The sequence below is a fragment of the Physeter macrocephalus genome, unplaced genomic scaffold (genome assembly GCF_002837175.3).
Source record: "Physeter macrocephalus isolate SW-GA unplaced genomic scaffold, ASM283717v5 random_161, whole genome shotgun sequence".
Classification (NCBI taxonomy): Eukaryota; Metazoa; Chordata; class Mammalia; order Artiodactyla; family Physeteridae; genus Physeter; species Physeter macrocephalus.
The window spans coordinates 1-12,062 of record NW_021145484.1 but is presented as its reverse complement, the minus strand read 5'-3'; the positions used below and the strand labels follow the sequence as shown (position 1 = coordinate 12,062).

The window sequence follows — 12,062 nt, the reverse complement described above, 5'->3', positions numbered from 1 at the left end:
TGCCTGGAGTAGGCAAAGATGCAGTAGATGGGAACAGGTTTGGGAGAAAGACAGGTACCCAGGTTCTGCCCTCTGGAAGGAAAGTGGTCAGAGGTCAGCTGATTCATCCAAGGTCATACAAGGTTAGTATAGTAATGGAGCTGTGAACAAAAGAAGGCTCCCTGGAGATGGCCCTAAATTTGGGGGTAGAGGAGGAGGGCATCAGGACTGGAGGTGCCTAGAAGAGCTTGTGGGTTCCAGCTTCAGGGCTTCTGATGTCTCCTCTTCAGAGTACAATTACCTCGAGGGAAAAGTGGTAACTCTTGGGCCTCTGCACTTTCTCCCCTCTGTGTGGGACTTCCTGGACCGGCCAAACCCAGCCCTCCAAGGATGGGAGTGGATCCTGAAGCAGTGAAAATCAACACAGGTGTGGTTCTGACATGGATTTGAGAGCTGGAATGGATGAATAGATAGAACCTGGGAAGGTCAGAGCTGGAAAGTGCCTTACTGCATTTAACTCCCGTTTTATACATGAGTAAATAGAGGCTCACAAGCCAGCCTCTCAGCCTGTCTGTCCCCCGCACGAAGCCGCCCTGTCTGCTAGCTTCCCTGGCCTCAGAGTTCCCTCTCAGGTCTTCGTGGCTCTCACGTGCTGCAGAGCTGTTTTCCATTTTTGCTTGTTCCTAAATAGGACTTTATCAGTGGCTGTGCCTGGGCCCTCCATGGCTCTTAATTAGGCTTCCTTGAGTTTCCTTTGCAGAGGCCTTTGGGTGAGGGGAGTGTTAGTGCTTGGCACCCGGAGTGGTGTACAGGGCGCTGCCTGTAGCCTGGAGAGAAGGGCGTGTGTGCAGGGAGGCTGGTGCTGAGGGCTGCCAGTGCATAGAGAGCCTGGAGGCATGAAGGGTGGGGCTTTCAGGCCCCATCTCTGCCCTGTGCAGGTCTGCTGGAGCCCAGGGGGCTTCGAGTCTGAGACCTCTGGCTCCTGGCTGGCTGCTGATGATCCCCTCTTCTGCCGCTCCGAGGACTGGGGCTGCCTGAAGGCTGGACACACACAAGGGATTTCCCGGCTGTGCCCTGAGGATGGGGAGGGGCTGCAGCTGTGGAAATGTTGGGAGCCATGGCCCATTTGATCTGGAATCCCCACTCTCTGGCTGGAGATGTGACTTCTCTCTCAGGCTCCTTCTCTTCTTCTGGGTGAAGACCAGGATGTCGTCACAGAATCAGGGCTGTGGAGGTCATGCATGAGAGGAGAGTGGGGGCTTTGCTTGGCCTTGGGGCTCGATGGGACTTCTGGAAGGTCAGAGCCAAGAGGGCACGGCATGGCCCTGGGAGTGGTCTTGCGGCCTCTGTGGGCTGGGGATGCGGGGTGCGGCTGGGGATGGGCAGAGAGGCGGGGGGCAGCCTTAAGTGCCCTGCCTAGGGTGGGATAATAAATGCCAGGCTGAGTGTGGACACTGCTCTAGAGGCATCAGGGAGCCATTGGAGGCCTTTGGGCTGAAGGGAGGTGACAAGCTGGGAGGTTTGGAGCAGCTTCACCTGGGGGTTGGGAATGATGAAGCAGGAGTGGAGGAACTCATTGGACCCTGTCTCCCGGGCTCAAGTGGCATGGCCTCCGGGCAGGCGCCCCTCTGCAGGGGTGACTGGAACTGTGGCTGGATGCTCAGGGACAGCTCAGGGTGACTCCCATGTAAGTCACCATCAGTTCCTGGATCACACCCACCCTTGTTTAGAGTCTTCTCAACATGCTCTCCTCGGGACATTCTTAAACGAGTCCCAGGTCAGTTGTCTAGAAAATCGGAGCAGTTCTCATGCTGCCAGCCCTGTGGGTTGCCCCTGCCCTGGGATTTCCTGTCCTGTGGAAGGAGGAAGAAAAACTCACATTATTGCCACATGGATGCCAGAAACCTCAGTTCACGTAACCCTGGCAGCACTCCTGAGAGGCAGGTGCTCTTCTACCCATTTTCCAGCTGAGACCTCCCTGATGACCCAGGTCTGCTCAGTATCCACAGTCCATGCTAGTCCCATGACCCCAGAGTTCCTCTGCCCCCAGCCCTGTCAGAACTTCCCTGGGGCTTCTAACTTGAGAACCTGCCTCAGCGTGAATGGCACCTACTTTACTACAGGCTCCTTGAGTGATGCTGCTACACAACTTTGGGGACCTTGGCCCCAGCTGGCTACCCCTAGTGGTCTCTCACTGGCAGTGGATGCCAGCCCCACGGGGCTACCATGGCTTCCCCACTGCTCAGGAAGCCCTCAGGATTCTCTCTGTGCTAGAAAAGAGCTCAAAAAAGTAGACCATATCCTTGGGGTAGTGGGAGAGGAAAGCCTCCGCTACTGCCCTCTCCCCCAAAGTATCTTCCATAACTTCCAGACTTATCTCCATGGATGTCACGGTCCTAGATCTGGCACTGCCTATTCCAGGTTCTGCAGAAAGTTGAAGGTCAGCCCCTCTTTCCCGGTATAGAGAAGGGCTTTTGGTGTCAGGAAACACCTGGAGCTGGAGCTGGGGTCCGGCTGCTGTGCATGATCTTGGACAAGTTTCTTCCTCTCTTTGGAATCTCAATTTCCTTGCTGTAAAACAGTGATGCTCACAGGGTTATCAGGAGGACTCAGAGTCTGCTGCTTCAAGAGTTGAGGTATACCAACTGAGCTGGAGGGAGTGGTGGGCCCTGGACCATTTATAGTGTGAAGAGGGTAGCAGGAGGTGGAGGGGAGGAGGCATTTGATCTGACACAGAGGGTCGGGGCAGCCAGGAGGCCAGAGGCTCCTATGACCTGCCACGGCTTTTGCAGTACAGACATTGAAGGTTGTCTGCCACTTATCCAGAAGAGTTTCTAAGAATCAAAAGTTTAGGGTCCAGGGAGCCAGAAGAAAACAGTGTTGGGAGGCCAGCAGCCAGCCTGGAAGAAGGAGAGTACAGGTGGAGGAGGAAGGAGATGGATTCCTTTTCTCCAAAGGCCACACATGCACTCCTGAACATGTCATCCCTCAGACTTTGGGTATTGGGAAGTCAGTCTCCCACCGGCTGCCTCCAGGACCAGTTGACAGGGATGAGAAAGCTTCAGATTTGGTGAGGGCCAAGGGCCACCTCCCAAGCACAAAACAAACCCTCAGGGTACCACCTGGTCCTAGGCCCAAGGATGGAAAGCCTTCAGCCCCCTGTTCCAGCCTCATCCCCTGGCAGTGTTGGTTCATCTGCCCAAGCACAGATCTGTACCTACTCCTGCTTTCCAGGGCTGAGACTCTGAGTCCAGTAGTCAAGGCCTGGCTTGGACCTGATGAATGAATCAGATCAAATACATGCAGTTTTCTCCTAGGCCTGATTTATTTATCCAACCCCTCCAGACCACATCCACATTGCATCTGAGTCCATACCTTGGTTTCCATAAGGAACAGCATTGGGTCTATGATGGGCTTTAAGAACAAACCATAGGTTTGTCAGTTGGCCACCGTTAGAGTCAAACAAGTAGCTCCCAAAGTTTGATTCTTTGGTATAATTTATATAAAGTAAAATCTTAAATGTAAAATTAAATAATTTTAAACTAATGTATATACCCATGTAACGAGGATCCCAGTCAGGATATAGAACATTTCCATCACCTCAGAAAGTCCCCAGTAACCCCCCATTCCAGAATGCTGATCTGATTTCTATCATCATAGTTAAGCTTTGCCTATTCTAGAAGTTCATATAAATGAAATTATACAGTATGGAAGTAGATAGCTTTATTGTGTCTGGCTTCTTTTGTTTCATTTGCGATTCATCCATGTTTTTGCAGTAACAGCTCTTTCCTTTTTATTGTTCCTTTTTATTGCTGTAGAATATTCCATTTTATGACCATACCACAGTTTGGTGGTTATTTGATTCCAGTTTTTGGCTATTATGAGTAAAGCTGCTAAGAACATTCATGTATAAGTTTTTGTGTGGACATTATGCTTTCATTTCTTTTGGGTAAATACTTAAGACAAATGGCTAGTTAATACCTAGTGAAATTTCTGGACATACATTAAGTGTATGTTTAACTTTTTGAGAAACTGCCAGATTTCAAAAGTGGTTGTATCATTTTACATTCCCACGAGCAATTTATGAGACTTCCAGTTACTCCATGTCCTCATCAACATTTGGTATTATCAGTCCTTTTTAGCTTAGCTATTCTGATGTATATGTAGTGTTATTTCATTGTAGTTTTAGTTTGCATTTTCCTGATGACTAATGATGTTGGGGACTTTTTCATGTGATTATTGGCCATTGACATATCTGTTCAAGTCTGTACCTTATTTTCAAACATTGGGTTGTTTATCTTTTTTATTATTGACTTGTGGGAGTTCTTTATATATTCTGGATATATATCCATTGACAAAGGATATGAGTTGGGAATGTTTTCTCCTACACTATGGCTGACCTACTCATTTTCTTATGATTTGATGAGCAGTTTTAAATTTTTTTGAAATTCAATTTATCATTGTTTGCTTTTATGATTAGTGTTTTCTATGTCTTCTTTAAGAAATTCTTACTTATCCCAAAGTTGCAAAGATATTCTTCAATTTTTTTTCCTCTCCTAGAATCTGTATAATTTTAGCTTTTACATTTGGACCCATGAGCCATCTGTAATTGATTTCTGAATATGGTGAGAGCTCAAGATTGAGATTTATATTTTTCCATATGGATATCTAGACAGCAGCATTCTTGAAGAAAAATAAATATTTCTTGCTATGGCACTCTTAGAAAAAAACACTTGCTTGTGTATAGTTCTGGACTCTATTCTCTTTCATTGATTGTCTATATATTTGCCAATACCATACTGTCCTGATTACGTTCAATCCATCAACATGGCATATCTTCCTATTTATTTAGGTCTTCTTTAATTTTTCTTAGCAATATTTTATAGTCTTGCACATCTAACTTTACATTAATTTACATTAATTTACATTAATTTCTACCTAGTATTTTTAGTTTTTGGATTCTGTTTAAGTAGAATTAAAAAAATATTTAATTTCCCAATAGTTTATTACTATTTTATGAATAGTTTACAAAAATACAATTGATTTTACATATTAATCTGTATTCTATGACAATGCTAAATTTTCTCATTAGCTCTAGTAGTTTTCTACATTCACAATAATGTTACCTGTGAATAACGAGAGCTTTACTTTTTTCTTTCCAACCTTTATGCCTTTATTTTTCTTGCCTGTGCACTGGCTGGGTCTTCTAATACAATGTAGAATAGCAGTGGTGAGAGCAGAGAAAGACAGACTAGGTAGCTGAGGCCATTCTATTGACTGCAGGGATGCCATGCTGTGATTTACACTTAAAAAAAAAAATTCCTCTGGCTGCCTGGGAAGAATTGTAAGAGCAAAAGGGGAAGCAGGGAGACCGACAAGGAGGCTGCAGAATTCCAGCAGTGAGAGGGGTGGTTTAACCTGCAATGATGGGAGATCTGGGATGTATTTGGAGTTAGAGCTACAGAATTCACTGTGGAATGGATGTCGGGGAAGGAGAGGAGAACCAAAGATGATGCTAGAGTGTTGCCTTGAGCTGCTGCAGGGTTGGAGTGGTTGCACCGGGTCTTAGTTGCAGCAGGTGGGCTCCTTAGTTGCAGCAGGTGGGCTCCTTAGTTGTGGCACGTGGGCTCCTTAGTTGTGGCATGTGAACTCTTAGCTGCGGCCTGAATGTGGGATCTAGTTTCCTGACCAGGGATTGAACCCTGGCCCCCTGCGTTGAGAGTGTGGAGTCTTAACCACTGTGCCACCAGGGCAGTTCTGGAGATGCTGTCTTTTGAGATGAGGAAATTGAGGGTGAGGGTGCAGCTTTGGCCACTTTCATTTCAGGATACTATTAGACATTCAAGGTCTCAGGAGGGCAGCTGGAATGATGGAACTTGAGGTACAGCTTTTGGGTAACATCATGATTTAGATGGAATCTAAAGCCACAGACCAGATAAGAGAGGAGAGAATGTGGAGAAGGATGAAAAGGAGACTTAATTCTGGGGTAGAGATTGGGGAGACATGAAGGAGCCAGGAAAGTAGACTGAGAGGGAACAGTGAGGTAGGAGGAAAACCAAAAGAGTATAGTTTTTTGGAAGTTTCTTGAAGCAAGTGTTCCAAGAAAGGGGTAGTCACTGTATTGGATGCTGCTCAGCAGGAAAAATAGGACAAAGATAAACAACCATGAGACATTCTGTCGCAAACATCCTTGGTGGAACCTCCTTTCGCTTCCTGCCCTGAGGTTTGTGAGAGGAGCATGTTTCTTTCCAATAAATACCAATACATCATTTCAAAAAAAAACACAAAACCTTGGTGACCTCAACATAGGCATTGCTGCGGAGTAATAGGGCTGAAAGCCCAACAGGAGAGGTGGGAAATGTAGATATGGAAGTAGGGGCAGTGAGCACAGAGAAGGGGAGTGGCAGCCTTTCTCCACGCACCCAGTGAGGAGCCTCGAGGACTCTAGGCATCTGCTGAGGGACCAAAGCCCTCACTGGCCACGCGGAAAGAGAAAAGTGGGCCATGTGCTCTGGAAGTTATGGCCTGGGCCAGCCAGGGTGGATGAGTAGATGAGACAGGCTGGGGAGAGTGGAGAAGATGAAGCAGGCACAGGAATCCATGCCCAGTGCTGTCACTGGCTCTCTATCACGAGTCCAGCTTCAAGAAATCCTCCATGTTCATCACCAGAAGGGATGAGCTCCAAGGAGGGTGGGAGGGTAGACTCGACAGTGCTGCCTGGCTCCATGACCTGCCTATGTGTATTATTTTCCTGAGAAAGCTGTACTCTTTATACAGGTCAGTTTGTCATAAAAGTAACACATATGCACTGGGAAATTGCAGAAAAGAGGGAAAGGTTAACTTCTTGATATATTTTACTCTGGTTTGTTTCTATATGCAATTGTTCTTACATAATTATAACCATGCTGTGAACAGAGTTTTGGGCCTGATTATTTTTCACTGAATGTTACATAATAGACATTTTCCATGTTGATATATAGCTTTCGTTGTTGTTACTGGTTGCATAAAATTATATGCGCTAATGCCCCATGTTCAATTAATTCATCCCCTACTGGTGGTCATTTGGGTTACTTCCAATATTTAGAGACAGTATTGCATTGTATATCTATGTGTGTGGAGCTTTCCCTGGATCCATTTTTCACAGAACTAACATTATTGGAGTTTGTGCTACCCACTTGCCATATTGCTGGTCGGGGGTCAGCTAGACCCACCCCGCTGAGAAACACTACATGAGGCAGGCTACTCTCATATTCCTAACTGCCGACACACTGTCATTTAAAATTTTTCTTTTTATTTGTTGGGCCAAAGAAGGGGTCTCATTGTAGCTTCAAGCTGTCTTTCTTGATGGTTAGAGAAGATGCTCATTTTCCTATACGTTCACTTACTGGCTTTATTTCCCCTCACAGGAGGGAGCAGATCCTATCAATGGATCCACACTTGTACTTTTCCAGGTGGGCTCTCTGAATGGCTCTCCAGGCCCTGCCAGAGCCATCCCTACCCACTGCAGCAATCCTTAGTGTCTTCCTGGACTGTCCCTCCTCCCCCCACCCCATGCCCTCTCCCCACACCGCCCCAACCAGTTTTCACAGTCACATTCTTCCTCCTGAGGGTCTCACATAGTTCCTGCTGCCAAATTTTCACTGCCACTCCCTAGGCCAGACCCACATCCCCACATCAGGGAACCATGAAATAATCACAGCAGCTTCTCAGCCTGCTGAACAAATTCTCCTCTAAGCCATCATCAACTTTGCCCCTGGCCACTTGCCCTGGACCTGGCAGAGCCTTTGGGAAACATATCTTGACCAACTGACCAATCTTTCTCTACAGACTGCTAGGAATTCTGTCATCTGCTTCCACCCACCTGCCGCCTCCCCCAAGGAAATCTCAGGCTCTAGTCACACTGGCCTTGTTACTGCTTTCTACATGTCTTTGCTTCTCCTTTGCTCTGTGCCTTGGTAGGTGAAACCTCCATCAAGAGTACCCCCCTTGGGGCTTCCCTGGTGGCGCAGTGGTTGAGAATCCGCCTGCCAATGCAGGGACATGGGTTCAATCCCTGGTCTGGGAAGATCCCACATGCCGTGGAGCAACTAAGCCCGTGCGCCACAACTATGGAGCCTGCGCTCTAGAGCCCATGAGCCACAACTACTGAGCCTGTGTGCCGCAACTACTGAAGCCCGTGTGCCTAGAGCCCGTGCTCTGCAGCAAGAGAAGCCACCGCAATGAGAAGCCCAGGCACCGCAACAAAGAGTAGCCCACGCTCACCGCAACTAGAGAAAGCCCGCAGGCAGCAACGAAGACCCAACTCAGCCAAAAATAAATAAATAAAATAAATAAATTTATTAAAAAATAAAAAAGAGTGCCCCCCCTTTACTCCTGAGCTGTGTTCAATCAGACTCATCCTCTGTGATCTTGCCTCCTTAGCTGAGCCTTCCTGGATTTTTCTGGTCTACTTGGCCCCCCTGCCTCTGAATGTCTGTAGCATTTATAATCTACAGGGGCTCTTTCAGAGGGTCCTCAATAAGTAGTCCCTTGTCCCCCACCCAGCTTCTGAAGAACTCAAGAAATAAAAACCCAGATGGAGGCCAAAGTATCACCTTCATCACTGATGAAAGCTGGGGGGAGGAAGCAGCTTAGTGTGAGGACACATGGGCCTGTGAACTGAGCCCAGAACTAGGCTGACCTCTTCCCTGTTCCCCAGTCTCACTTGCCCTGGGTGAGTGAGGACTGGGGTATCACAGCCAGTGGGGACCCGCACATGGAAGGAAGTGAGAAGTCCACCCCTCCCCCACAGTCCATTCCCAGGGAGAAGTGCTAAATCTCGTCTTGAATTATTTTCTAGACACTTTCAGTGGATTTTGTTGCTTCAACTGCATGAGCTCCTCAACGCTAAGGTATGCATAACTTCTTATCCTTGCGGCGCCTTCAAGTGGGTGAAGAGGACTTGCTTTTAGCAAGCCTCTCCTCCTCCCTTTACACACACCCCAACAAAGTTTGAAATTCTATTCTGAGGGCCTCATTTCTCTATCAAAGCTGGCCTGAGTCGATGGAGACCCTATGGGAGTGGGCAGGGATGTAACCACTGTCATTCTCAGGCCTCGGTCAAGAGGGTAACAGGCCCTTTCCTGAGGGCAGGCTTCCGTGGAGGTGCAGGGCATGGAAGTGCAATTACTCTTGGTGTCCTTATAGTAGGAACGAATAGAGAGCCAAACAAGTAGTTGGGATGGCACAGACATACTTTGCTTAACTCACAGTTGTGCTAAGAGTCTCCTTTGGACGTTTACTGGACTGATTGATGAATGATTGGATTGTCCAAGGTCTGGGGGTTTAATTATTTTCAGCTGGGCAGGGGATTCCATGGACAGAGCCAGGTTACAAACCACTGCTCCATTGGCTACTGCTTTCTAGAAGAATTTGAGCCCTCATACAATTTGGAACCCACCTGGTGATGCTTGGATTCCAGAACTGTGGGTGCACACACATCACTGCACCATGTAGAGTTAGAAAAAAACTTCTCTAAAAATAACCACCGAGGAATATTTAATTTGATAGCAAAACTGTGACTAATGCATGAAACAGAGAGAGTCTGTGTGACAAGACACAGTACAATAATGGGGAGAGATTCATGTTTGACCTTTAAACCAGTGCAAAATCAAACATACCTTAGCCTTGGTAGCTGAGGCTCTAGGGAAACTGGCTCTGAGCAGGGGTGTGATGGTCATGGAGGAGAACTGACGGGATATGCGGTTCTCAAGTGTGTTGCATTATGGAAATAGCTCAGGGAAATCAATACCTTTTGGTGTTAAATAGAGAGAAGGGGCTGGGGCTGAGCCAAGTGCTGGCTGGTGAGAGGCGGATGCAGGAGGCCAGCCCAGCTGGATGGGGTGATGGAATCAGCTCTTACAGGCTGGCTTGGAGAAGAAGTAGGTTCCCCAAATGCAAGGAGACCCAGCGTTTCCAGGAAGCAATCTGAGCTGATGGGGTAGGAGCAAGGTTCCAGTGTTGAGTGAACAATTACCCTCTGGTAGGCTCTGTGTTGAAAGCTTCCCACGTGTTATCCTCATAAGCGTCCCTGATATAGAAGCCGTTATTATTCCCACTTGACAGGAGGAGGAAACTGGGGTCACCCAGCTGGGAAGTGTCTGGAGCCGGATGTGAACCCAGAGCCTTTAAACTCTATTTGCTGTTGCTTGGTCACTTACAACTTGAAAAAGCTCAAGGGCTGGCAGCAGCCTCGAGTGACAGGTTAGGGCTGGGGTTGGGGCAGGCTTAGTGTGGGTTGTGGTTTTGTCAGGGGCCACCTGGTGACAGGTTCTCAAGAAAAATTGCCATGGCTCTTGGCATGGCAGGTTTCCAGGTCCGAGTCAATTCCATGATCGTTCCAGAATTCATGACTGCGTATGATAAATTCTGATCCATCACCTTCAGTGCTAATTGGAGAACAAAATAGTCTCCATCTCTTAGAGTTGTTCATCTTCAGTGGCAACACGGTGAGTATTGGTGCTGCTGCTTCCTGGGTCAGGATCTTGCACGTTCTGAGTACTCATTCAAGGTGTGCTCTCAGGAGAGAGTTCTTTAGAGGGTTTTTGTTTTTGTTTTTGCGTCCTCTTCTAAATGTTCCTCAAGAAAGATTAGAAGTGGTCCCTGATCAGATTCAGGGCCAGTTGCTTCTTGGAAGGTTTGGTGATATTCTTTCCCTAGACCCTCAGCATGGGCAGGGCTGTGGGGGACAAGCAAACTGTTGAGGTTGCAGTTGAAGCTGTGGGGCCCCTCCTAGACTCTGGGGGGTGGCTCTGTAGGAGGTAAGTTACTCTTCCCCTTTGAGCCTGGGAGATGAGAGCTGAGCCTCCGCTCAGGTGTGCCACCTTGAGAATTAAGGAAGAATTGGCTCAAAGAGGAGAGGGAAGCCTGGCGTGGTCCTGGGTGGGGAGTGGTTCTGCACATACTCTGTCGGGTACTCAGAGGATTGGGAATACACAGTGGTGCCTCTGAGCCCAGTGCTCAAGGGGGTGGGCCTTTGCCTAGGTTTCCCCCGCAACAAGCCCAGGATCTCCTTGAGGGATCTTACATCTTTTATCTCTGCTTCTGACCCAAGGCCTGGCAATGGTTGGTGCCCCAATGTCATGGGACCCAGCAAGGTCCCAAGGCCTGGCCCTGCCTCTCACTCTAGCCACATCTCTCCTCACTCTCCACTTATTTGCTTGCTCTCTCATCACATCCTGGTCACACTGGCCTTTCCATTCTTTAGAGACATCGAACTCCTTCCTCACCTGACCTACCTCCCCCAATGCTGCTCCCTCTGCTTAGAGCACATTCTCTCCTACTTTACTTGGTTGATTCATCTGAATTGTCAGGTTCCAGTTTAAACATCATTTCCTCCAGGAAGTCTTCCCTGACTTATCAAACCAGGTCAGGTTCCTTGGTGGATGCTCCCTTTGTAAGTGTACTCTTCTGTCCTAGTACTTATGTCTCTAATTAGAGATTCGCTTGTGCGATAATTGGTTCAGTGTTTCTTCCCCCCAACTAGACGGTTGAACTCTGTGACGGGAAAGACTGAACATCTTCTGCTCTGAACCTGTTCCATAATAGGTGCTCAGTAAATATTTGGTGGATGAATGATTAAAATTTCGCATACTTCGAGGTGAAACGTATGAGGGGCTGGTGGGAACAAAGTCTGAGTTCCCTTTCTAGCCCCAGCCCCACAGCAGTTCAGAGATAGGGTAGGTGGTGCTACACCAAACAAACAGGCTTTGTTTTGCGCTTAACTCAAGCGAAATGGTAAAGGCATTGCAGTCGGTTGTTTTTTAAAAAATTATTTATTTATTTATTTATTTAGGGCTGTGTTGGGTCTTCGTTTCTGTGCGAGGGCTTTCTCTAGATATGGCAAGCGGGGGCCACTCTTCATCGCAGTGCGCGGGCCTCTCACTATCGCGGCCTCTCTTGTTGCGGAGCACAGGCTCCAGACGCGCAGGCTCAGTAGTTGTGGCTCATGGGCCTAGTTGCTCCGCGGCATGTGGGATCTTCCCAGACCAGGGATCGAACCCGTGTCCCCTGCATTAGCAGGCAGATTCTCAACCACTGCGCCA

General features: G+C 47.9%; 1 protein-coding gene across 15 annotated transcripts in view; it reads left to right on the top strand.

Annotated features, from left to right (window-relative positions):
* MAPKAPK3 (MAPK activated protein kinase 3) overlaps window positions 1-8,976 on the top strand; it is a 43,814-nt gene extending 34,838 nt beyond the window's left edge. For 2 of the 15 annotated variants that reach the window (XR_003678338.2, XR_003678339.2), the window contains one exon: window positions 7,807-7,931. Coding sequence is in view for 9 of the 15 variants with exons in the window: in XM_028484625.2 (XP_028340426.1) it covers window positions 1,529-2,443 (915 nt within the window). In the remaining 6 variants the exon portion in view is untranslated. The other 13 variants (XR_008616598.1, XR_003678340.2, XM_055082637.1 and 10 more) reach the window with 9 other exon arrangements.
* Window positions 8,977-12,062: the final 3,086 nt, after the last annotated feature.